The 26,253-nt window shown below is 39.8% G+C and overlaps 2 protein-coding genes across 10 annotated transcripts in view; both read right to left on the reverse strand.

Annotated features, from left to right (window-relative positions):
* Brd7-9 (Bromodomain containing 7/9) overlaps window positions 1–265 on the reverse strand; it is a 54,627-nt gene extending 54,362 nt beyond the window's left edge. For 2 of the 3 annotated variants that reach the window (XM_070101010.1, XM_070101009.1), the window contains exon 1: window positions 113–265. The gene's annotated coding sequence lies outside the window, so the exon portion shown is untranslated. The remainder of the gene's footprint in view (window positions 1–112) is intronic. The other variant, XM_070101011.1, reaches the window with a different exon arrangement.
* A 7,289-nt stretch (window positions 266–7,554) lies between these two features.
* Syt1 (Synaptotagmin 1) overlaps window positions 7,555–26,253 on the reverse strand; it is a 158,421-nt gene continuing 139,722 nt past the window's right edge. For 5 of the 7 annotated variants that reach the window (XM_070101017.1, XM_070101016.1, XM_070101012.1 and 2 more), the window contains 4 exons: window positions 24,798–24,915; window positions 19,899–20,032; window positions 16,942–17,149; window positions 7,555–15,290 (listed from right to left, as the gene is read on the reverse strand). In XM_070101017.1, the coding sequence (XP_069957118.1) occupies window positions 16,946–17,149; window positions 19,899–20,032; window positions 24,798–24,915 (456 nt within the window). In that variant the 3' untranslated portion in view covers window positions 7,555–15,290; window positions 16,942–16,945. The remainder of the gene's footprint in view (window positions 15,291–16,941; window positions 17,150–19,898; window positions 20,033–24,797; window positions 24,916–26,253) is intronic. The other 2 variants (XM_070101014.1, XM_070101015.1) reach the window with 1 other exon arrangement.

Below are 26,253 nucleotides of genomic sequence, written 5' to 3' on the forward strand. Positions count from 1 at the left end.
CCACAAGGGTCATACAGCGCTGCTGGTGGCGAGGAGACACAGGTTCACCTGGAAGTATATTTCACCTGTTTGTGGCTGCTCTAGGGACGCCCAGGTGAGAGCAGGGACTCACCTGAACACAGCAGACAGCAGTGGCGGCAGCAGACAGCAGTGACAGTTGTGGAGTCAACGAGATGACAGCTTCCCTCTTGTTGGGGTTGTTAAGGGCTATTTAAAGCTTGAGTCTTGACTCCCGCCAGGCCGGGAAAAATGTTACGATGGCAATTATAAGGAAGACAAAGCTTTCGAATAGAGAAATGAGGATAATAAGTTTCCAAATGAGTCAGGAGGACCATGTTGCATGATTATTATTATTATTATTATTATTATTATTATTATTATTATTATTATTATTATTATTATTATTATTATTATTATTATTATTATAGAGTATGTAGGAAAGGGGAATTTTTTTCCCAGTAAAAGTAGGCCTTAGACAAGGATGTGTGATGTCACCGTGGTTGTTTAATATATTTATAGATGGGGTTGTAAGAGAAGTAAATGCGAGGGTCTTGGCAAGAGGCGTGGAGTTAAAAGATAAAGAATCACACACAAAGTGGGAGTTGTCACAGTTGCTCTTTGCTGATGACACTGTGCTCTTGGGAGATTCTGAAGAGAAGTTGCAGAGATTGGTGGATGAATTTGGTAGGGTGTGCAGGAGAAGAAAATTAAAGGTGAATACAGGAAAGAGTAAGGTTATGAGGATAACAAAAAGATTAGGTGATGAAAGATTGAATATCAGATTGGAGGGAGAGAGTATGGAGGAGGTGAACGTATTCAGATATTTGGGAGTGGACGTGTCAGCGGATGGGTCTATGAAAGATGAGGTGAATCATAGAATTGATGAGGGAAAAAGAGTGAGTGGTGCACTTAGGAGTCTGTGGAGACAAAGAACTTTGTCCTTGGAGGCAAAGAGGGGAATGTATGAGAATATAGTTTTACCAACGCTCTTATATGGGTGTGAAGCATGGGTGATGAATGTTGCAGCGAGGAGAAGGCTGGAGGCAGTGGAGATGTCATGTCTGAGAGCAATGTGTGGGGTGAATATAATGCAGAGAATTCGTAGTTTGGAAGTTAGGAGGAGGTGCGGGATTACCAAAACTGTTGTCCAGAGGGCTGAGGAAGGGTTGTTGAGGTGGTTCGGACATGTAGAGAGAATGGAGCGAAACAGAATGACTTCAAGAGTGTATCAGTCTGTAGTGGAAGGAAGGCGGGGTAGGGGTCGGCCTAGGAAAGGTTGGAGGGAGGGGGTAAAGGAGGTTTTGTGTGCGAGGGGCTTGGACTTCCAGCAGGCATGCATGAGCGTGTTTGATAGGAGTGAATGGAGACAAATGGTTTTTAATACTTGACGTGCTGTTGGAGTGTGAGCAAAGTAACATTTATGAAGGGATTCAGGGAAACCGGCAGGCCGGACTTGAGTCCTGGAGATGGGAAGTACAGTGCCTGCACTCTGAAGGAGGGGTGTTAATGTTGCAGTTTAAAAACTGTAGTGTAAAGCACCCTTCTGGCAAGACAGTGATGGAGTGAATGATGGTGAAAGTTTTTCTTTTTCGGGCCACCCTGCCTTGGTGGGAATCGGCCAGTGTGATAATAATAAAAAAAAAAAAATATTATAATCAAAGGAAAGCACTAAACCCGTAGGATTATACATCGCCTGTGGGGAATGATGGAAGGTATTCAGGGTTAATTCAGGGAATTGGAGCACAGCTCCAATTCCCTAGATCAAGAGCCCCTCACCAGCGTCAAGGAACTTCCCTTGAGGGGAACTAAGGTAGAGCCAGACACGCATGTACACTCCAGCCTGAGTCAACAATATCAGGTTTACTCTTGTCTTATGAGTTTAAACATGGCGGCGGCCAGGAGCGGCAGACCGAGGCGGTGTATGAGGAGGATAAACCTCCAGGGGAAATAAAATATGGGAAATTCAACACTAATGCTCAAGGCAGAGGTTGAACAAGACATATATACTACACCATCGCCCACACAGAGGTCCTCACTGACCTCACATCATTGTCGACAGACTTTGCTGCTGTCTTTCCCAATAATGACTTTGGCTTAAGCATTATCAACTCCGATAATTATTTTTTTATCAAAATATTTCTATTATTAATCAAATAATACTCTATTACAGAGACAAAATTTATTATATCTAGCTGTAATGAATATTTGAATATAGCTACTAGCCACGACTTGCATCTTAAGCCAAAGTGAATCTTTAAAACACAAGAAGCGGCTTTGAGAGAGATTGCATATGTAAAACAATTAATATAGCCCTTGTAAATAAGTTTAAGTTACAGGTTCACATAACTACAATTATCATACAGTGTAAATTACATAAGATAATAAAAAAATCAATGACTTACTTCCATTGTGGTCCTTTAATCTTGTGTCCCAGGATGCCACCCATACCAGTCCATTAACACCCAGGTACCTACTTACTGCTAGGTGAACAGGGACAGCAAGTGTATGGAAACATGCCCAACGTTCCCAGTCACCCGGGTATCGAACCCCGGTCCCTCAGTGTGTGAGCTGAGGCCGCTACTAAATGCGCTCTATAGCGGTTGCCTAAAGCTTTTTCTTTATAACTAGAGAACGCCTCACTCGATCGGCTTCAAATTTTCAAACCCTAGTATATGGTAACTAGGGAAAGTCATGAAACTACTGGCATGTGTAGGTGGTAAATATTATATACAGAATTGCCTGTATGGTTTCAGTGCGATAACTTGACAAAGCCTCTTCTGAATAGCTCCAAACTTTTAACACTGGAGTAACTGACCATAATTTATAAAGGGGTGCATCCGTAAGCCAGCGAAAGGCCTCGATCAGGTAACCAAAAGCCCCAACGGCGGGTCATCTTCTAAGACCCGCTTCAGGAAACACCTGTCCTGTTTCCTGACAAACTTTACCTAACCTAACTGAAGTATCCTACATAAAAACATAAGAAAGAAGGAACACTGCAGTAGGCCTACTGACCCGTACCAAGTCCTTGTCAAACCCAAACCCATTAACATAAGAAAATTAAAAAGGGAGGAAGAAGTAGGATACCGTTATTGCGGTGCCAATTTAATATACTATGTACCCCATACCCATCCTGTGGGCAGTAGTCGAAAGATTACAGAGGTGCATAATGGGTCCAGGGACTGGACCACAAAGTTTTGCAAGTTGAACAAGTTATTGCAGTGTAGGCCCCGAGTTGCGATTTTTCAAATTGTATATTGAGTAGGCTTAATATACAATTTTATATATTGATTAGGCTTCAATTCTTTTAGAAAGACACAAGTAGCAATTTGAAACTTAATTTATATGACGTTTCACCAGTCAGGGAGGCTTTATGAAGCCTGATAGATCATGTCTGGTTCCACCAGTCAGGGAGGCTTTATGAAGCCTGATAGATCATGTCTGGTTCCACCAGTCAGGGAGGCTTTATGAAGCCTGATAGATCATGTCTGGTTCCACAAGTCAGGGAGGCTTTATGAAGCCTGATAGATCACGTCTGGTTCCACCAGTCAGGGAGGCTTTATGAAGCCTGATAGATCATGTCTGCTTCCACCAGTCAGGGAGGCTTTATGAAGCCTGATAGATCATGTCTAGTTCCACAAGTCAGGGAGGCTTTATCAAGCCTGATAGATCATGTCTGGTTCCACCAGTTAGGGAAGCTTTATCAAGTCTGATAGATCATGTCTGGTTCCACCAGTCAGGGAAGCTTTATCAAGCCTGATAGATCATGTCTGGTTCCACAAGTCAGGGAAGCTTTATCAAGCCTGATAGATTATGTCTGGTTCCACCAGTCAGGGAAGCTATATCAAGCCTGATAGATTATGTCTGGTTCCACCAGTCAGGGAGGCTTTATCAAGCCTGATAGATCATGTCTGGTTCCACCAGTCAGGGAAACTTTATCAAGCCTGATAGATAATGTCTGGTTCCACCAGTCAGGGAAGCTATATCAAGCCTGATAGATTATGTCTGGCTCCACCAGTCAGGGAAGCTATATCAAGCCTGATAGATTATGTCTGGTTCCACCAGTCAGGGAAGCTATATCAAGCCTGATAGATTATGTCTGGTTCCACCAGTCAGGGAAGCTATATCAAGCCTGATAGATCATGTCTGGTTCCACCAGTCAGGGAAACTTTATCAAGCCTGATAGATTATGTCTGGTTCCACCAGTCAGGGAGGCTTTATCAAGCCTGATAGATCATGTCTGGTTCCACCAGTCAGGGAAACTTTATCAAGCCTGATAGATCATGTCTGGTTCCACCAGTTAGGGAAGCTTTATCAAGCCTGATAGATCATGTCTGGTTCCACCAGTCAGGGAAGCTTTATCAAGCCTGATAGATCATGTCTGGTTCCACAAGTCATTGAAGCTTTATCAAGCCTGATAGATTATGTCTGGTTCCACCAGTCAGGGAAGCTATATCAAGCCTGATAGATTATGTCTGGTTCCACCAGTTAGGGAAGCTTTATCAAGCCTGATAGATCATGTCTGGTCCCACCAGTCAGGGAAGCTTTATCAAGCCTGATAGATCATGTCTGGTTCCACAAGTCAGGGAAGCTTTATCAAGCCTGATAGATTATGTCTGGTTCCACCAGTCAGGGAAGCTATATCAAGCCTGATAGATTATGTCTGGTTCCACCAGTTAGGGAAGCTTTATCAAGACTGATAGATCATGTCTGGTTCCACCAGTCAGGGAAGCTTTATCAAGCCTGATAGATCATGTCTGGTTCCACAAGTCAGGGAAGCTTTATCAAGCCTGATAGATCATGTCTGGTTCCACCAGTCAGGGAAGCTTTATCAAGCCTGATAGATCATGTCTGGTTCCACAAGTCAGGGAAGCTTTATCAAGCCTGATAGATTATGTCTGGTTCCACAAGTCAGGGAAGCTATATCAAGCCTGATAGATTATGTCTGGTTCCACAAGTCAGGGAGGCTTTATCAAGCCTGATAGATTATGTCTGGTTCCACCAGTCAGGGAAGCTTTATAAAGTCACAGATCAATGGATGATACATAAGAGCAGGATTGCATCCACTAAGTTTAGACTGTGTAGATACAAATTTGTCAGCGTAATAACAATTAGATTTTATATAATAACTGGAAAATGCATCTTCTGATAGGTTTTAAATTATTTTCACTGGCGTGTCTTATTTTGAGGAATATTTAACATTTAAGGCTCCAGTTTGTACGTTTTATTTGTATTTTTTTTTAATATCGTACTTTTCTGGAGTACTATGGAATTTGGATTTTAAGCTTAATAAACAGATTTATAATTAGATGATGGTTTAGATGACGTTAAATTATATATAAAACCCAAAGAAAACTTAAATGTTAAGCCTAATTAAAAAGTATCCATTATTTTTTTTACAATGCTGTTGTTTATTAGTATATGTGAGTTATAGTAAGGTCAGATTGTTGATTTCTGTGATATAAACAGTCACTAAATCTTTAGAAAACTAAGTCACCATGGTGGGCAATGTTCTTAGTAGGCAACGCTCTTGTTTCATACACTGAGTGTCAGTGGTTCGATCACCGGCAGGGTGGAAACACTGGGCGTGGTTCCCTTACACTTGCTGTCCCCGTTCACCTAGCATGCCAGTAGGTGTGACAAATGGTTTGAAAAACCGACAAGTTGAAGATTGAGACACATATGCAGCATATGGGAATCTTTATTCAGGAAACGTTTCGCCACGCAGTGGCTTCATCAGTCCAATACAAAGAGGAAGGCTGAGGGACTGATTACCTCACACTCCTCCTCTCCTTACGCCTTCCTCTTTGTATTGGACTGATGAAGCCACTGCGTGGCGAAACGTTTCCTGAATAAAGATTCCCATATGCTGCATAAGTGTCTCAATCTTCAACTTGTCGGTTTTTCAAACCATTCATCACAACTATCAGACACTGCAGCATCATGGGATCTTGTTACAAAGAATTCTTCAACACTTGTTCAACCTTTGGACGAAGACCTACTTCGACTAGTGGATGGTACCACTATGACCCCGCCTCCGCCTACTTCACCTCACCTCACTACAGTATATAAGCCACGTCTACGGCCCTATGCTGTACATTCTACAAGATTGATGGACTGAACACATCGACTCCAGGCTGAGGGACTGATTACCTCATACTCCTCCTCTCCTTACGCCTTCCTCTTTGTATTGGACTGATGAAGCCACTGTGTGGCGAAACGTTTCCTGAATAAAGATTCCCATATGCTGCATAAGTGTCTTAATCTTCAACATGCCAGTAGGTACCTGGGTGGTAGTGGACTGGTGTGGGTGGCATCCTGGGTTATCCTGTGCAGCTAACCCTCCCCCGGGTTAAAAATTGACTTGATTGCCTTCAAACTTTCACCACAAAATGTAGCCTGTTTATAATTATAATAAAAAATGAAGCGCTAAACCTACAAGGGTCATACTGCATTCTGCTTGTAAGAAAGTTACATTATTGGAGTGTGTGGGTGTCAATTTTACCATAAAAAACATACAAGGTGTTTTTTTTAGTGAGATCAACTGTGAATATCTTATCTGATTTGGGTTGAGCAAAATCAGTTAAAATTATCAAGAGACGCATCAGTTATTTAGATCAAGAGCCCATCACCAGCATCAAGGAACCTCCCTTGAGGCTACGTAAGGTCGGGCAAGATTTAAGGTGAACATAATCACAATGAGACGCATTAATTAAATCTTCTGGGCCAAGATCTACTGGGTTCATGGCTGACTAACATGGAACCTCGTTTATCAGTTTGTGTACCTCATAATTTAAGTTATTCAACTCTGCCTTGATCTTAGTGTCCTGTGTATCTTACCTTGACAGCTGTACCTGACCCTGGTTGCTGTGTCACAGCCAGGTCACCCCTTGAAAAATATTGTATGGCTGACTTATCACATCAGTGCTTTGTGGTAAGCTCTCGCTTCACACACGGAGGGCCCGGGTTCGATTCCCGGCGGGGTGGAAACACTTCGACGTGTTCCCTTACACCTGTTGTGCTGTTCGCCTAGCAGTAAATAGGTACCTGGGTGTGGGTTGCATCCTGGGGGACAAGATTGAGGACCCCAGTGGAAATAAGACAGACAGTCCTCGATGACGCACTGACTTTCTTGGGTTATCCTGGGTGGCTAACCCTCCACGGTTAAAAATCCGAACGAAATCTTACCTTACTCTCAGATTTGCTGCACCAGATCACGTTCATGGCGAAGTTCATCGCCAAGTTCAGGAATATGATACAAGGGAACAACCATACTCCCACTTCGAGAGCTACAGATCCACTGCCAGCGACTCACTATTATTATTACTATAATCAAGGGGGAAGCGCTAAACCCGGAGGATTATACAGCGCTTGGGGGGGGATGTGGAAGGCATTCATGCTTAATTCGGAGCGACTCACTAATGACCACTCATAAACATGTTTTTAGAAAGTTACCTGTGATTCTCTGCCTTATAAAGAGCTTTAAGCAAATTTCAGAGAGCTAGCAGGGATATACAGCAAAGAGGCAAGTGTTGAAAGATAATAAAAATGCAAAGATAATATTTTCTTACATTTTATTTTTGTTATTTCTAATGTTTTTACACAACTCAGGTTAGGACTTGTCGCTCCATATGTAACATATCTAAACAAACAACACTTTTATCCACCTCACTCTAAATCCAAACAACCAAGCAAACATCGGGAACCTGTTTGTTCATTTTGTTGATGTTTGGAGGAGAGCTCTAACTCTCACAGCATTTATATATCATCATCTGTTGTTGTTATATATGGTGTCCTGCCACGCCCCCAACATGGAGCCTGGGTCTCTGATGCTTAGTAATGCTTATAAACGTGTGACAGATATCGCTCGGACCATATGTACAAGTTAACAACTAGTGGATTTAACAGCATGATTCTGGTGCAGAGTAGCTGTCAGCACCCAGGACGAGGTGTGAGACGTGCAGGACAGCCATTAAGGTGTAACTTCTGATGCATTCTTCACGTGAGCACAAAATTTACAGACTTGTACATACAATCATCCACATAACACAGACACCCACACACTCCACTCCTGATCACATCTCACTTTGTGATTTTGTCTCTACGTGCTAGCTGAGTTAGTGACTCCTCACATGTAAGATATATCTACATTAACATTATCTGGAGGACTAATGCCACGAAAGAGTTGTTTATATTGTGTCGAATATAAACAATAAGCTCTTAAATAAAGGCAAACAAAATCCTGAACTGAAATAAGATCACGGGTGGAGTTTGCATGGGAATGATATCTTTATTTAATTAAGAGAGGGAGATAGTGTAGGCCGAACCAGACGTAGGGAGGGAGGGAAGGGTCATATAAACCATTAAGTGACTAGTTCATTTTGACCCTAAAGTCCAGCTTCAATAAGGCTCTCATTCCACTGTCTGGCCAACTTATGCATTAGCTTTATTGACGACTTTTCCCTCAAGATCTAAAAATCTCTAATCACGTGACTTGTGTACAACTATTATAAGTGGTAAAAACAAATGAAAAGTGCCAACCCAACTATACTAGAGATTCGATACTATGAACACCATTCTGTCGCAAGAATCCCATATGAAGTGATTACAAAGTATCTAAATTTATCCCATCATGCATAGAGGATCCGATACAATAAAATTGTTATACCAGTAATGATTAAGACTTGATACTATGGAGTATAGGGTCTTAAATGTCGTCTGTCCGAAGATCAGCCTAGAGTATTGAACATCATTTTTTTCAACTTTTTCCTATAATGTACTCGTATGCCACAAACTGTACCAGAAAATAATATATTTCTAACGTAATGGATTCGTTTTTAAGGTTTTGGCTTTGTTCTTGTATAGGATACATACATACACTTTTATACAGAATTATAGACATACAAAGCAATAACACTTAGGAAGGTTGTGAAATATACTTTTTCTCGAAATTTTGAATCTGCGACAAACATCATGCCATTTGAGAGGCAAAACTTCGTAACGATTATGGTAGACAGACACTGTGTACAGATCTGTAGATGATAAAGACAAAAACAGTAGTTTGGTAACTTTATTCAAATTTTGGTTTGTACAATAACTTGCTGCACAAAAACTATTTCAATAAAGTTTCCCATTAATCTCTCTTATAAAGCTAGTCTATGTATGTTTTTTTTTTTTTTGGAAAATGAAATTAAAAAAAAGTGAAGGTTGAATAGCCTATTCAATTTTGAATGCACTTTTTTCAGTCGCATTAAAGAAAATTGCATTATTTAGAGGAGCTTAACAAGAAAGCTAAGTGCTTGTTTCTTCTCATACCATCTACCAGAACCTATATTTACTGACCATGTATACTCTAAATATTTGATGAAGGTGTTTAGAAGTACAGGTCGTGTATATATGAAGGCTGGCTCTATACAGCATCTCTCTACCATACCAGTTTACTGATGCCTTGAACCTAGATTAGAAAATGTCAGTAAATATTATTTATGGAGAGAAGTGGTGGTGTAGGGCAGTACTGGGATGACGTGAGAGAGAGAGAGAGAGAGAGACCCTTATCAACTTGACTGAACTTGCAACTGGCCAACAATAAGGCTAAATGAGTCGATAGATGTGGACTTTTTTTTTTGTGAAGCACTCGATTCTGCTTCCTCAACTTATCCCCGACTCTCAGCACCTGAGTGGCAGAACACAGCCTCACACTCCACCAGTAGCACACTCCACCAGCAGCATACATCACCAGTAGCACACACCACCAGTAGCACACACCACCAGTAGCACACTCCACTAGTAGCATATACCACCAGTAGCATATACCACCAGTAGCACACTCCACCAGCAGTATACATCACCAGTAGCACACACTACCAGTAGCACACACCACCAGTAGAACACTCCACTAGTAGCATATACCACCAGTAGCATACACCACCAGTAGCACACTCCACTAGTAGCATACACCACCAGTAGCATAACACCACCAGTAGCACACTTCACCAGTGGCACACTCCACCAGTAGCATACACCACCAGTAGCACACTCCACCAGTAGCATACACTACCAATAGCACACACCACCAGTAGCACACTCCACCAGTAGCATACACCCCCAGTAGCACACTCCACTAGTAGCATACACTACCAATAGCACACACCACCAGTAACACACTCCACCAGTAGCATACACTACCAATAGCACACACCACCACTAACACACTCCACCAGTAGCATACACCACCACTAACACACTCCACCAGTAGCATACACTACCAGTAGCACACTCCACCAGTAGCACACACTACCAGTAGCACACTTCACACATCACAGGGACCACTGACTGACGTACATAGCTACGAACGTCAGATAACTTGTCTAAGGCAGGTATCTTCTCTAACCCTTTCAACGAGTGTCCTGGGCCCTCAAGGGGCTCTTCATCCGAGGAATCAGAACAACTATCCCCTTCCTCGCCTCAAACCTGAGGCTAATGCGAGCCTCAAAAACATCGTCACCACACAGAGCATTAAACAAGCGAGAAACCACTCTATTTATAGAGGACATTTCGCTCTAAATAAAGTCATACTTAGAGCAAAACGACGTCTGTAAATATAGGCTTGATATGTAAATGGTCTTTTTAATACTTGTGATCAAGAAAGGATATTAAGATAGTGTCAGTACTGAGTGAAAAGAGTGTGAGGCAGCGCCTGACACCTCATACCAAGAAAGACACTTTGCAGTGAAAACTTTATTACAACGTTTCGCCCAAGATCGGACTTTACTGCTGGTAAAACGTCGTAATAAAAGTTACACTTGTAACACAGTCTTTCTCACTACCTGTCGGCAAACGCCATCTTTCATTCACTTACTATACTTCTCCTCACCTGCATGAACAGACACAAGCTGCAGAAAACGCGTTTATTAGGACAACGTTTCGCCCTGTGTAGAGCTAAATATCAGGTCAACAAGTCCAGTGATGAATATGACACATGCGCAACACTTTGGTATCTTAAATATAGCAATGTGTTACACATTTGTCTACAATTATAAGTAGGATAATGGCTACGAATTTCTGCCAATGGGACATCAGTGAGTACTTAATTAAACCCCACTGTCATGCTTTCCAACAATACTAGGCTTGTTGATAGGCTAAATACTGGGCCCATTATGTATCTGTAATCTTTTAACCACCGCCCACAGGATGGATATAGGTTATAGAAAGATATTAAACAAAACTGATAGGATAAAATAAGTGCTTTATGGCATATTACTGAGAGGACATTACATGCACCAGTGATTTTCGTTGATTCTCTCATCGTGAGAAATGAGAAAATACCTGGCATCCAAAACGTCTTCTCATATAAATGTGTTAAATTTCACATTGTCTAATTAACCTACCTGTTCGTATATTCTCACACTGACGCACCACTAGGCTAGGAGAAGACAAAGGCCAGGTTGACGATATTTGGTATAAAAAAGAGCAATGTTTCACCCAAAATTGGGCTTTTCAGGTACTCCAAGAAGCCTAATGTTGGGTGAAGCATTGTGGAAATAAAGGTCTTCCACTGTTTTTGTATCTTACAGCTTTATCTATGCAATGTTTCACCCAATAATGGGCTTTTTCAAATACTAAAAAGCCTAATATTAGGAGAAACGTTGTATAAATAAAGACTTCCACTAGTTTTCCACCACTACAATTAATGGCATGATAAAGTTCGACACATACCGAAAAGTGTCACTATCCCAATAAACGCATTAGACGACTTTATAAAGCTCTACATAGGTCGAAACAAAATATTAATAAACGCTTGTTCTACAACTGGTATCTGTGTTCATACTACCCACCTGATCTAAATTTTTACACGGTTACAAGCTATATTGTTTTTGGTTTGATAATTCCTATCCAAGGACTATTTAAAACGTCTCAACAGTAATAATAATGAATGCTTCAACGAATCACAGGGGTAAAATATACAATGTGTAGGAGATTAACAGTTAAAATATCAATTATACATGAATTTTATATGGCACCTAGAACCCACGGTTAACCTACACGAGGCGAGAAATACACATTAAAAACACGGAAAACCCGTCATGTGGTTTTTTTGCTGTCATTCCTATTATGTCTGGTGTACTGAGAAGTAGTTAAGATGTGGGTAGACAGACCTAATTACATTCATGTTTATAATACAACATTCTCAATGTTTATATATGTTTACGTATCCTTTAATATAAACATTTACTTTTCCCAAACATAGCAGACATGTAAAATGAATGAATGATAATTGTCGACTCAAAAAGTTATGAAAAGCAAACCAAAAAACTACGGCATATGCTAAGTTCTGAACTCAATGGAGATTTCATTCTCATTGTCTAGCATGATTGATGAAGCATGAATGATGATGTAACGTGATTATCCAAAACTTTAGTTATCCAGAACAGCAGATTATGAGTCTTATATATAAATATATATATATATATATATATATATATATATATATATATATATATATATATATATATATATATATATGTCGTGCCGAATATGTAAAACTGGTCAATTAGCAAGAACTCATTTAAAATTAAGTCCTTTCTAGAAATTTCTCTTATACGTTTAAAGATATATTTTTTTCATTAACGTTAATGTAAAAATTTATAATTTTGCACTAAAAGGAACTTAGAAAACTTACCTAACCTTATTATAACAAGAGCAATTTATTTTAGCCTAACCCAACTAAATATATTTTAGATTTGTTTACAATAATTTAATACTAAACAAACACAGTGAAAAATATTTTTTTCGTTAGGTTCAGAATTATTTTGGCGAAATTATTGCATACACAAATTTTCGCTTGTCCTATATGGCAAGATGAGCGTTGCTATTTAAGCCAAGATCGCAAATTCTGCCTATTCGGCACGACATATATATATATATATATATATATATATATATATATATATATATATATATATATATATATATATATGGCTGTCGTGCACAAGAAATGTTTTGAAAAACTCTGCATTTGATAAGACAAATACATAATACATTAGTTAGTATACACATGCTTCATCCCAGATGTTTTTCTTGGAGGGGGGAAATAAGGGGTAAAAAACCCCTTTACTCTTTATAAAGGACATTCCCATCGAAATACCTTTATTTCTCCTAAGGCGAGTACAGACCAGAAACTATTTGAAATATTTGTATATATCCATTTTTGGGGCAAAATCTGACTGGACCAGGCAGAGTTTGCCCGGATATAATATTGTGTTAAACCAGCTAAGGTTAACCTCCATATAATCTTATTTTTAACCTTTGGTTAAATCCAGGATGCGCACACCAGAGATGGCGTGACAAGATGTACACACAGAGACGACGTACAGTACATCATGGTGTACACACAGATGACGTGTCAAGATGCACATATGGACACGACGTATCAAGATGTACACACAGACGTGTCAAGATGTACACACACACAAATATGACGTATCAAGGTGTACACACACAGAGATGACGTATCAAGATGCACATAGAAACGACGTATCAAGATGCACATAGAGACGATGTATCAAGATGCGCAGAGACGACGTATCAAGATGCACATAGAGACGACATATCAAGGTGCACATAGAAGCGACGTATCAAGATGTAAACACAGACGACATATCAAGATGTGTACACAAAGACAACGTACATCACAGATGACGTGCGTCAAAGAACACTACTAGTCAGATCCCCACTTATAACAAACAACATCTACTGCCTCCACTAGTCAACAAAACACATCCGCAAGAGGACTCTACAAGCAGCGAGCTTTGTCTCGCTAGTTCTCAACCCCAACAGCCAGCGCTAGTTACGTTCCACTAGTCAGCCTCTCCTTACTAATTTTTTATGGGTAAGTGCCGAGTCCATGTGTATGGGTCAGCCAGAGGGAGGAATGGTGAACACTCGACCCTCCGTCTCATGATAGCAGCCTGTGTTCTTGACCGGTGAAACTAGTCAGCCTGGTACAACTGGTTACTAGCTAGGTGAGCTTTACAACTAGCTGGTTCACTAGTCATCTTGAGCTTACAACTGATTCATTTGCAATATGGACCTTATAACTAGTTCTCTAGTTAGCCTAGGCTTGCCAGATGATTCATTTGTAATTTTGACTTTATAACTAGTTGGTTTACTAGTTAGCCTGGGCTTACAACAAGCCGAGTCATTAACACTATGGATAGCATAACTAGGTGGATAGCTAGGCAGGTGGGTCTAGGAACTAGCCTCGTCCCCAGCTACACCATAGAGAGTCTTGGGAGTGAGAAAGGCGATAGATTGATATTGGTACACCAGAAAGATTGTAGAATTTTACGATATATGTTCTATAGAGAGACCTAAGTGTGAAAACCTCAGCAGAAGAAAAGAGACGCAGCTCTACCTGACCACAGCCTCCCCAAGACTAATACTTCATAACACAAAATTTTGTATATATACTTACAGATTTGGTTTCCTTGTAAAGGTCGAGTTAATCTATTTTAAATCTTTAACTAAATCACTTTCACAAGATTATTTCAATCTGTTAAAATATAAGTCTAGGTAAGTTTTCTTAAAAAGTACACATCAAGTTTCTGAAATGCTATATATATATACAGTATATGCCTAAGAATGATGCAACCAGACGAGCCACGTCCAGAAATATTTTAGGAAAGACTTTGATTTTCTCTGAGGATTTTCTTGTGGCTGAAGTTCTGGTCATTTACACTGGAGTTATTCTGTACATCATAGCTGACCAGTCCTTTCACAGGAAATTAGTAATTTATTGGAAATTTAACGTTGTTTTTTCAGTCCTACAAACGTTTATTATCATCAACTCGCAAGATGGCGGCCGACCGAATTCCTATCAAGCTCCTAAAATGGTTCACTTTAAAAGAAATGATCTTTGGACTGTATAACCCAAGAAATATAATGTGCTATATATCTTTATACAATGTACTCAAGTTCAGTGTTAGCACTGAGCAAGATAACTGTACCTTTCTCTTCATCTTAACTACATAAACAGCAGATAATCTTAACACACAAAATGTTGTAGCAAATATCATTAAAGGGCTTTTATACAACAATAATCTGGTCTAATAACAGGGGGAAATTGACCAAGAACCACAGTTCACTATAAAAAAAAGTGAGGAATTCGGTCCTGTTTTGTAGAACCCAGCAGTGTATCGTTATGTTTATGTCCGTATGTATTTGAAGCGTTGGCTCAGTCTTCTGGGCTTGGTAGTGGCCATCTTGCGTTCCTTCTGGCTTCCGCTGCCGACCAACTGCAACACAACCATAAATTTAGACCTAATTTTCAGTATATCACAGTTGATGAGACTTCACATGTGCAACAGTTAGGTAACTATTACGAAACGTTTTTGCCTACACAGAAGGTTTCTTCAGTTGAGTACAGAAGACGTATTTTTGAAGTGGTCAGTGACCACCTCGAAACTACGTCTTCAAGGGTGTTGGATTGATTACATCATGTCTACTGTCTCCTCTGCACTCGACTGAAGAAGACTACTGTGTAGGCAAAACGCTTCGATACTGTATACCATTATCATATTCACAGCGTTATCACAGGATAAGCATAGCCTGTACCTCTTTCGTACATCACTGACGTTACTGGGAGAATGTTTCACTCTGAGGGAAAAAAATCACAGGATGGGTTTTCCTTGAACCCATGGCAGGTAAGTCCTAAAACTCACCTGCCACAGGGTCAAGCCCCACCCATTCCCTGATTTTAAAATTGTGTTATTATGATTTCGAGAGTCACTCTGAGGAGAGCTGTTAACATCAAGTCTTAGAGAAACACTGTCCAAACAGAGGAACTTTTATCATTTTTAATTCAAAGACTGCCAGAGAACAGGGAAATGAGAAGAGCCAGAAATGAATATTCATGGATAAGAAGAGAGGCTGAGCAACAATTTGAGAGTGACAGCGTCAAAACCCAAATGTGAGCTTAAGTCTTTGTCTTCATTTCTATAATGAGATTAACATCTCTTAATCTGAAAATTCAACGACATAAAAATAAGGAAATTACTAAATATAAGCAAGAGCTCTATAGTTGTTTAAACTGTGATATAAACATGCCTAACATCTAATGGTTATAACCATAACCATAATTTCTAAAGGGGTGGAGGGGCAAGCCAGTGGAAGGCCTCGGTCAGATGACCAAAAGTTCCACCTGTGGGTCATCATATAACTAAGACCCGCATCAGGAAACACTTGTCCTGTTTCCTGACACACTTTACCTAACCTAACAGGAAATAAGCAGAAACTACGAAAAAATCAGCCTCTTATATGTCCCCCTTCAAGGATGCCTATTTAATAATCTGAAAGAAGTTTAAGTAACAGTTAAGGAATTCTATTACTTAATAATTAAATAAAAACTGGTCAAAAGTGATCTTTCCCACACATCCTTATTTTGAGAAGTTTAATCTCAATTACCTAAAATAGGAGAAAAACAGTATTCACTCTTCCATATACTCGATTATATATGAGTAGTTGGATTATTGTACCCACAGAACAAGTGGTATTGATCAATAACAACACTGCACTAGCCAAGGAGTCGAACCCATGCTATTTTGGCCCGCCTCATGGTGAGAGAAAACGCATGATGCTTTAGACCACTAAAGCGTCATGCGTTTTCTCTCGCCATGAGGCGGGCCAAAACAGCATGGGTTTGACTCCTTGGCTAGTGCAGTGTTGTTATGAGTAGTTGGAGATCATATTTGTTAATTAAGGCGAGGCAAATTAAGACTTGACTTGACCTACCTGTCTACCAGCGTGTTGAGGTAAAATAATGATATCTACATCCACCGTTGTGCTAGGGCGAGACAACTAGCCAGGCCTACCTCTCTACTGTGTGAGGATAACACAGCTAGCAAGGCTTACCTTTCTACCGAGGATAACATATCTAGCCAGGCCTACCTCTCTACTTCTGCGTGAGTATGGCATCTGCCTCCTCCGGGTCCTTGAGTGTGTGCCACTGAGCGATAGGTCGGCGTGGGGAGGCCAACATGTCCGACCAGTGACGGAGCTCAGTGCCAGAAGCATTCATACCCAGCACGCACCGACCAATCGGCTCAGAAGTGCCGATCCTGTCATAATCCACCACCGTCACTTGCAAGTTCACTTTCTGCGGGAGGAAAATGGCCGGTCACTTTAGTTTCTGATAGTTTTATTAAACACTAAACACCCATCTTGTGGGTGAAAGATGCTAATACAGGGTTAAAAACAACCTGTTCTCCTAATGCCACTTTCACACAGGGTTAGGTTACAACAGTGCCATGTTGTTTGTTATTAATAGGATGGGCCGGTTTCGAAACGTTTCAGGGGTCTGGGTAGGGTCAAAGCCCACATGTCGAGAAGAGTAATGATGAGAAGTAAGACTACTGTGAATCACGGTGATGATATTGGTGAGGGTTAGAGGGACTCGGGGTTAAGATGAATGTCAGTGGTTTACAGCTAAGAATGATTAGGGCTAGCCGTAGGACATTTTATTTGGATTCTTAACTTGGAGGGTTAGCAACCCAGGATAACCCAATGAAGCCATTCTGGCTTATTACCGTAAATGACCTTTGATTGTTTTACCCAGAACGACCCAAAACAGTTGGGTAGACACCTAGGTAACAACCTAACTGCTAGATGAACAGGCTTAACTGGCGTAAGGAAACATCTCCAGCATTTACACTCATCCCAGGCTCAAACCCGGGTCCTTCAGTAGTTAGCCGAAGGCTTTACCATTTAAGCCATACAGGAAATATTGCTGTGAGATACAGTCTAAGGCGTACAGCAAGAAGTTGTCGCTAACATACATTTTCACAATAACTAATCAAATTACTAACACACATGACTAGGCAGTATTTTGACTCTCAGGACATAGTTTAAGTAAATTTATTTACACGATTCATTACCTTTGTAACCTGTTCAGCTATCAAAACTTTGGGGCCCTGTCCCTGGTCCCATTATGTACCTCTGTAATCTTTTGACTACCGTCCACAGGATGGGTATGGGGTACATAAAAAACATATTAAAACTCAGGAAATAGGACAGTGTCTTCTGAGATTGTCCTATCTCCCATTGTTATGGGGCTATAGGACCCAACATGTATTTATAAGTAACAGTTACTCTGGAATACCTAATTATATTGAATTGATGGGGACTTTGCTCTAAATGTCAGAAGGATTGATCAACCTTATGACTGAGAGGCAGCTGGGTCAAACCTATTTTTCTCAATATAATAGGTTATACTATAGACACATAAACACACAATATAAATAAGTAGTTTATAAAGTTGTATTTCTTTTTGTAAAAGTAAAATTAAGAGGTGGTAGAATTGTGGTAACTGGAGAATTGTGCTTGGCAACAGTCTTTTGTTTTGGTGGGAGGAGCTTAGGTAGGCTTCTCTCTCTCTCCCTCTCACTGACTCTCTCTGTGGCTGACCTTCAACCTGGCAGGATCTCTGGGTCCTTCTCCTATCTTTTGGGGCATCATGTGTGCTCCAGGGGTGAGTTTTTATAATTTAAGTTTTGGCCACCATACCCAGGGTGACTAAAGTGTGTCAAAACACTGGTTAGCCCAGAGTTATGTCAGGAAGAGTGAAGGACAAGAGTTGTTGTAACACACCATGTGGAGCACAGGCATGGAGTGTGTAGATTTTGTTTTGAAAATGGAGGCTGTGATTGTATATTCTGTACATATCTATTGAGAATACAGTTATATTTTTATAGTAGTAGTTTACATAACCTGTGAAGAGGGCTGGTGAAAGGGTATCAGAGACACTCAAGATGATCAGCCATTATGTAAGTATTACCCCTAGACAAATAAGGCCATTAAGTAAAAGCTACCCCCACACTAGAACATGTAGTGAGAACCTTACTATCAAAGTAATAAGGGACAAACCAACGTAACACCCATTATGATCCATCAACTGATTATGGCTATCTCACCTACCTTTCCAACTCAAACGTATGTAGGTAAATTTATTTCTTCTAATTAAAATTAAATATTTTTGATAAGTTGGTTGGTTTTTGGGGTTCAAAGCCTATCGGTTGGTTGGTTAACAGAGTTCAAAGCCTATCAGTTGGTTGGTTAATGGAGTTCAAAGCCTATCGGTTGGTTGGTTAATCGTTTCAAAACCTATCGGTTGGTTGGTTAATGGGGTTCAAAGCCTATTGGTTGGTTGGTGGGTTAATGGGGTTCAAAACCAATTGGTTGGTTGGTTAATGGGATTCAGAGCCTATCGGTTGGTTGGTGGGTTAATGGGGTTCAAAGCCTATTGGTTGGTTGGTGGGTTAATGGGGTTCAAAGCCAATTGGTTGGTTGGTTAATGGGATTCAAAGCCTATTGGTTGGTTGGTGGGTTAATGGGATTCAAAGCCAATTGGTTGGTTGGTTAATGGGATTCAAAGCCTATTGGTTGGTTGGTGGGTTAATGGGGTTCAAAGCCTATTGGTTGGTTGGTGGGTTAATGGGGTTCAAAGCCTATTGGTTGGTTGGTGGGTTAATGGGGTTCAAAGCCTATTGGTTGGTTAGTGGGTTAATGGGGTTCAAAGCCAATTGGTTGGTGGGCTAATGGGGTTCAAAGCCTATCGATTACACTAGGTCATTATCATGTAAACCGTTCATTACCAAACAAGAGTACTTTAATACCTAGTAGGAATTAAAGTATTCTCAGTATATACAGGTTGAGAGAAATACACTTCTGGGTATATATATCCAGTAAAGCTTAGTTTAAAAATCCTTTATACGTAGTAAAAGTGCATAATTTTACTAAATTTAATAAACTATTTACATTTAAGTTAAAAACTGTAAAATATTACCATATATAGAATTATATTTTTTGTTTACAAAATAATTAGCACATAACACAAATGATAAACACACCTGGATTTGTTCGAAGGGGATTTCAAATGAGAAGGATTCATTATAGTAAGGGTTGAGGGTACACTTCTTAATGCTTGTTTTCTTTTTCTTAAGACGTTTCCCATTCTGGATGAGACAGATCTTGACGTAGGGATCTGCGGGAGGGATGACATGGTATAGAAGTTTATAGATGAAGCATAGATATATAAATATGGAAATATTAAGACATTTCCCATTTTGGATGAGACAGATCTTGACGTAGGGATCTGCGGGAGGGATGACATGGTATAGAAGTATATAGAAGAAGCATAGATATATAAATATGGAAATATTAAGACATTTCCCATTTTGGATGAGACGGATCTCAACATAGGGATCCGCAGGAGAGATAACATGGTATAGAAGTATATAGATAAAAAATACACATGGAAGTAAGTCACTGTGTTTGACTCTTGTTTGGGGGTTATCCTAAGTAATTTACACATGTTACTATGTACGATAATTGTACTTATGTGTACCTGTGCCTAAATAAACTACTTAACACGTAGTGTTAAGTAAACTTACTTAACATGTAGTGTTAATTATTATTATTATAATCAAGGGGAAGCGCTAAACCCATAGGATTATACAGCACCTGGGGGGAGATGTGGAAGGCATTCAGGCTTAATTCGGGGAACTGGAGCACAGATCCAATTCCCTAAATCAAGAGCCCCTCACCAACATCAAGGAACCTTCCCTGAGGGGCATGTAGTGTTAAGTAAGTTTATTTAGGCACAATACCAGTCCTGGTATTGTGCCTTTTTATTCTTTATATATGTGACATTTTGGTATGTGGAGACATCAAAATATGTGCATATTAATCTGATTAAATTTAGGATAGTGAATAGGCTGCCAAGCATATATGTGACGTCTATGTAATAGCATGTAGCGATTCTTTTGTACTAGCCTCTGTTAGTAATGTAAAATAGTGGAACTCTGGTGTTCAAACGTATCCGACCTTTAATAAACCAGTCTGAAAAAAATGGCCCAATCTTTGAACGTTTTTCTGAAGTCTGAACGCGCTGATTTGTTCACAATTCAGTTGTAAAAAATTTTACATGACAGTCCTGTTTCAAAAGTGCTTTGAGGTGACCTCTGACACTGATCAAACTCTCAAGAGACTTTTGGAAGAGTCAGTTCAATATCCTCCAGAGTGTGAGGGAAATACTATTTCCTGGTAAATACTATTTCCCACATCAAACTTTTTGCAGTTCCAACACCACCTCGGAACCAATTAAGTTCAAACATCAGGGTTCCACTGTACTTTGTACTAATGGCAGTGATCATATCATCAATAATTACTGATGTGTATTATTTCTATTGTGTATAGTAATGTTGACTTAAAATTTATTTTGAGGTTTGGTTAACAATAATAATGTTTAAAAGGAATATATTATGCAAAAACATTCCTGAGTACAAATTTAAGTGCAAGATTTCCATAACTGTCAATACAGTTGTGAAAAATAGTAAAAGTTTGGGTTATATATCACACTTTTAATCGCAAATAGTACTGACTTCAGGTGCCTGTCCAGTGCCTTTTTAAAGACAGCCAGGGGTCTATTGGTAATTCCCCTTATGTAGGCTGGGAGGCAGTTGAACAGTCTTGGACCTCGAACACTTAGGGAGTGATTTTCGAGTGCAGGTTTGGTACCAATCCATCCAGGACCTTCCAAGTGTACATTATCATGTATGTCTCTTGCCTGCATTCCAGGGAATACAGATCAAAGACCTTCAACCATTCCCAGTAATTTAGGTGCCTTATCATGCTTATATATGCCGTGAAAGTTCTTTGTACACTCTCCAGGTCTGCAATGTCTTACACTAAAATTAAACTATTTTGACTAGAAATCCCTTATTTTACATTAAGAATGCTAAATCTTTTTGATTTTGAGGACTATAGTCTTCATCTTGAGTGTAGTAGTCAGGGCCGGATTACCGCATAGGCAAACTAGGCATTTGCCTAGGGCCCCGCGCATTTGGGGGCCCCGCGGTCCAAGGGGTTCAGGGGCTCATCCAAGACTGCGCACATGGTGCAAGTGCAAAGGGGTCCCTACCTAAAAAGTTCAAGTGTTTGGAGAGTAAAATTGATTTTTAAAAATTAATCAAAACAAAAATAAATAATGAAATAAAATAAAATAAAAATAAATAAACCTAACCATAAACGGCAACACTCAACACGCCTTTGTTTACATCAGAACAGCTGTGTTTTCCCGCTAATGGGTGAGTATGGGAGATTCCTCTCCAATTTTCTGTAGTTTATATGATTTGATAGTCTTATGCATGATGCAATGATAACAATAATGGTCAGTGATTTATAAAGGGAATAATAGTGCTGTAGTGGTTATGCTGAATATAATAGGTACATGATGTTACTACTTTAATAGCCTAATCTAGTAATACTATGCTGTCTTGAGTTTATTCTCTTTAAAATGCATGATTTAACAAGATAGTTATAATGGCTGTTGGTAAATGGTTTTGGTTGTCTTGATGTACTTTCCCTACTAAATTTAATCTAAATAGCCAGAATGTATTTAATTAGACCTTAAACAGGCTCACACCGACCCCCCCACCCCCAAGCTGGAAGGGGTCGCTTCGCTTACCCGTAACTCAAAGGGGCCCCGCCAATCTGAATAGCCTAGGGCCCGGGGACATCTTAATCCAGCCCTGGTAGTAGTGATAGTTGTGTGTAGTAGTGATAGTTGTGTGTAGTAGTGATAGTTGTGTGTAGTAGTGATAGTTGTGTGTAGTAGTGATAGTTGTGTGTAGTAGTGATAGTTGTGTGTAGTAGTGATAGTTGTGTGTAGTAGTGTTAGTTGTGTAGCAGTGATAGTTGTGTGTAGTAGTGACAGTTGTGTGTAGCAGTGATAGTTGTGTGTAGTAGTGTTAGTTGTGTAGCAGTGATAGTTGTGTGTAGTAGTGATAGTTGTGTGTAGTAGTGATAGTTGTGTGTAATAGTGACAGTTGTGTGTAGCAGTGATAGTTGTGTGTAGTAGTGATAGTTGTGTGTAATAGTGACAGTTGTGTGTAGCAGTGATAGTTGTGTGTACCAGTGATAGTTGTGTGTAGTAGTGATAGTTGTGTGTAATAGTGATAGTTGTGTGTAGTAGTGATAGTTGTGTGTAGTAGTGATAGTTGTGTGTAGCAGTGATAGTTGTGTGTAGCAGTGATAGTTGTGTGTAGCAGTGATAGTTGTGTGTAGCAGTGATAGTTGTGTGTAGCAGTGATAGTTGTGTGTAGTGATAGTTGTGTGTAATAGTGATAGTTGTGTGTAGCAGTGATAGTTGTGTGTAGCAGTGATAGTTGTGTGTAGCAGTGATAGTTGTGTGTAGCAGTGATAGTTGTGTGTAGCAGTGATAGTTGTGTGTAGCAGTGATAGTTGTGTGTAGCAGTGATAGTTGTGTGTAGCAGTGATAGTTGTGTGTAGCAGTGATAGTTGTGTGTAGCAGTGATAGATAGTTGTTGTGTGTAGCAGTGATAGTTGTGTGTAGCAGTAGTGATAGTTGTGTGTAGCAGTGATAGTTGTGTGTAGCAGTGATAGTTGTGTGTAGCAGTGATAGTTGTGTGTAGCAGTGATAGTTGTGTGTAGCAGTGATAGTTGTGTGTAGTAGTGATAGTTGTGTGTAATAGTGACAGTTGTGTGTAGTAGTGATAGTTGTGTGTAATAGTGATAGTTGTGTGTAGCAGTGATAGTTGTGCGTAGCAGTGATAGTTGTATGTAGCAGTGATAGTTGTGTGTAGCAGTGATAGTTGTGTGTAGTGATAGTTGTGTGTAATAGTGATAGTTGTGTGTAGCAGTGATAGTTGTGTGTAGCAGTGATAGTTGTATGTAGCAGTGATAGTTGTGTGTAGCAGTGATAGTTGTGTGTAGCAGTGATAGTTGTGTGTAGCAGTGATAGTTGTGTGTAGCAGTGATAGTTGTGTGTAGTAGTGATAGTTGTGTGTAGCAGTGATAGTTGTGTGTAGCAGTGATAGTTGTGTGTAGCAGTGATAGTTGTGTGTAGCAGTGATAGTTGTGTGTAGTAGTGTTATGTTGCAACTCATGTAATTCTCGAGTCATCCACATTCCAATTTTCACATCCATTTTATGAAAAGTAAGTCTATTGTTTTTAGCCTTAAATGACCAATATGGGCATACGGTAACAAGTAGTGAGAAAGACACTTTAAAGTAAAAATTTTACGGGTATAAACACAGCTGGATTAAAATTTTGTAGGCTCCTGGGCTACAGATACTGTGAGACTCCCAGTGATATTTCCAAAATGAAAAAAATAATTACAACAATCAATAGTTCATCACATACATGATGTAATATACTATAATTATAAACTTACAGCAATAACTCTCAACACTGTTCACTTAATCTCTGGAGGCCTTCCAGGTGGCAGATGATCCTGGGCTGCAACCCCACAAGCTGCAACCCCTCAAGCTGCAACCCCTCAAGCTGCAACCCCTCAAGCTGCAACCCCTCAAGCTGTAACCCCTCAAGCTGCAACCCCTCAAGCTGCAACCCCTCAAGCCCATGCCTTACTCGGGCCTTGGGTCATTGGCAGTGAGAAGTGATTGAAGAAATCACGTGAGCAAACACTAGCACATATTTATTAGAAAACATTTCAATTCAAGGTCTCTGAATTGAAAGGTTTCTCTAATATAGCCTAGTTTGCTAATGTTGCTTTAAAACCTTTATTTCGACGTTTCATCCAGGACTGGATAAAGGTGTGTATGGGAACTCACCTATATGGTTGGAGGCATCGATTCACAGCTCCTGGCCCCGTGCGTGCACACACGCTCACCTATATGTTCTTGCAGGGGTTGAGTCATAGTTCCTGGCAGCCCTATGTGTGTGTGTTTCTCAGTGAGGAAGAACTCATATATGGGGGTCTCACCTGATAATCCACCAACATCCATCTTCTTCAGGTTCTTGGCCTCGAGGATGACTACGGTGAGCTTGCCGGCCGTGGGTACGTAGCGCAGAGAGAAGCAGATGTCTCCCAGCTTGTTTTCCTGTTCCCACGCACACACACACACCTCTGTTAGAACCTGCTATACCCTGCCTCTATATGCTCGTCAGTACTACACACTTGATGCACGAGTATGAATGAGGATGTATGAACTATGTAATAATGATATATGTATATATCCCATTTGAGATGTGTTTATTGTCATCGATGTAAGTACTTGATTCAATAGTATGAATGAGGAAGTATGATCTATATACTAATGATATATGTATATATCCCACTTGAGATGTGATTATTATAACAAAAGTATATAATCTACACTTGATTCAATAATATGAATGATGAAATATAATTATATACATATACACTCGACACTTGAAGTACATTATTTATGATAGATGAATAAAGTACATATTAATAATTACACCTGTATATTAAGAATCCACTTGCATAGCAACAAAAGTCACAGGTAACATAGCTCTCTATATTTCGGCTAAAATCAGAGACTGTCTTCAGAAGGTGAAGAGGCTACCTGACCAAGGCTAAGATACACAGATCTCTGTTACCAATGTTCCACATTACTGTGCAAGTGCTTTCTCACTTCTCCATACAGTAATGTTACAGAGGCATCAATCCAAGTATAGTTATCTTATATATGTTGTAAAATTAAGAGACAAAAATACATTCTAAATTACGTCTTATATAACGCATTATCTAATGCATTATATTTTAAGGTTTATCACTAAATCCGTCTTACCCTTATGGACTTACCGCTTCCCTGGATATATTACAGTAATAATTTAAAGATCGTTTACCATATATAATTTGAATTACAAAAAAACTGGTTGATCTAAAACAGCTGCCTGGTTGATTTAACAGACGAATGGTTAATCTAACACAGATCGGTTAATGTAACAGCAGGATAACTGATCTAACTGGCACTTGCCTTGTGACTGAGGAAAACACTTGTCAACTAATAAAGACCACTGTACAGAACCACTGTACATGTGGTTTTGTTCTAGTGTAAATAGATGCTTATGAGGTCAATACCAGGAGTGTTGACATGACACATTATATACAGGGAAGGTGAAGTGGGTAGGTATAAGGTTTGTTGGGAAACAGGACAAGTGTTTCCTGATGTGGGTCTTAGTCATATGATGACCCGCCACTGGAGCTTTTCGTTATCTGACCGAGGCCTTCTGCTGGCTTACCCCTCCACACCCATTAAAAATTGATGGTTATTATTATAACTATTCTTAAATGGTGAAAGGTGAAGTGGCAGGAGGAGGGCTTATATATCATGTGTAGTGATGGAGTGTGAGAACACTAGCCACATGATTTGACGTTGAAATATTAGTTCTGCAAGTGGATTGGTGATACT

This window comes from Cherax quadricarinatus, chromosome 75 (assembly GCF_038502225.1).
Source record: "Cherax quadricarinatus isolate ZL_2023a chromosome 75, ASM3850222v1, whole genome shotgun sequence".
In the NCBI taxonomy this organism is placed as follows: Eukaryota; Metazoa; Arthropoda; class Malacostraca; order Decapoda; family Parastacidae; genus Cherax; species Cherax quadricarinatus.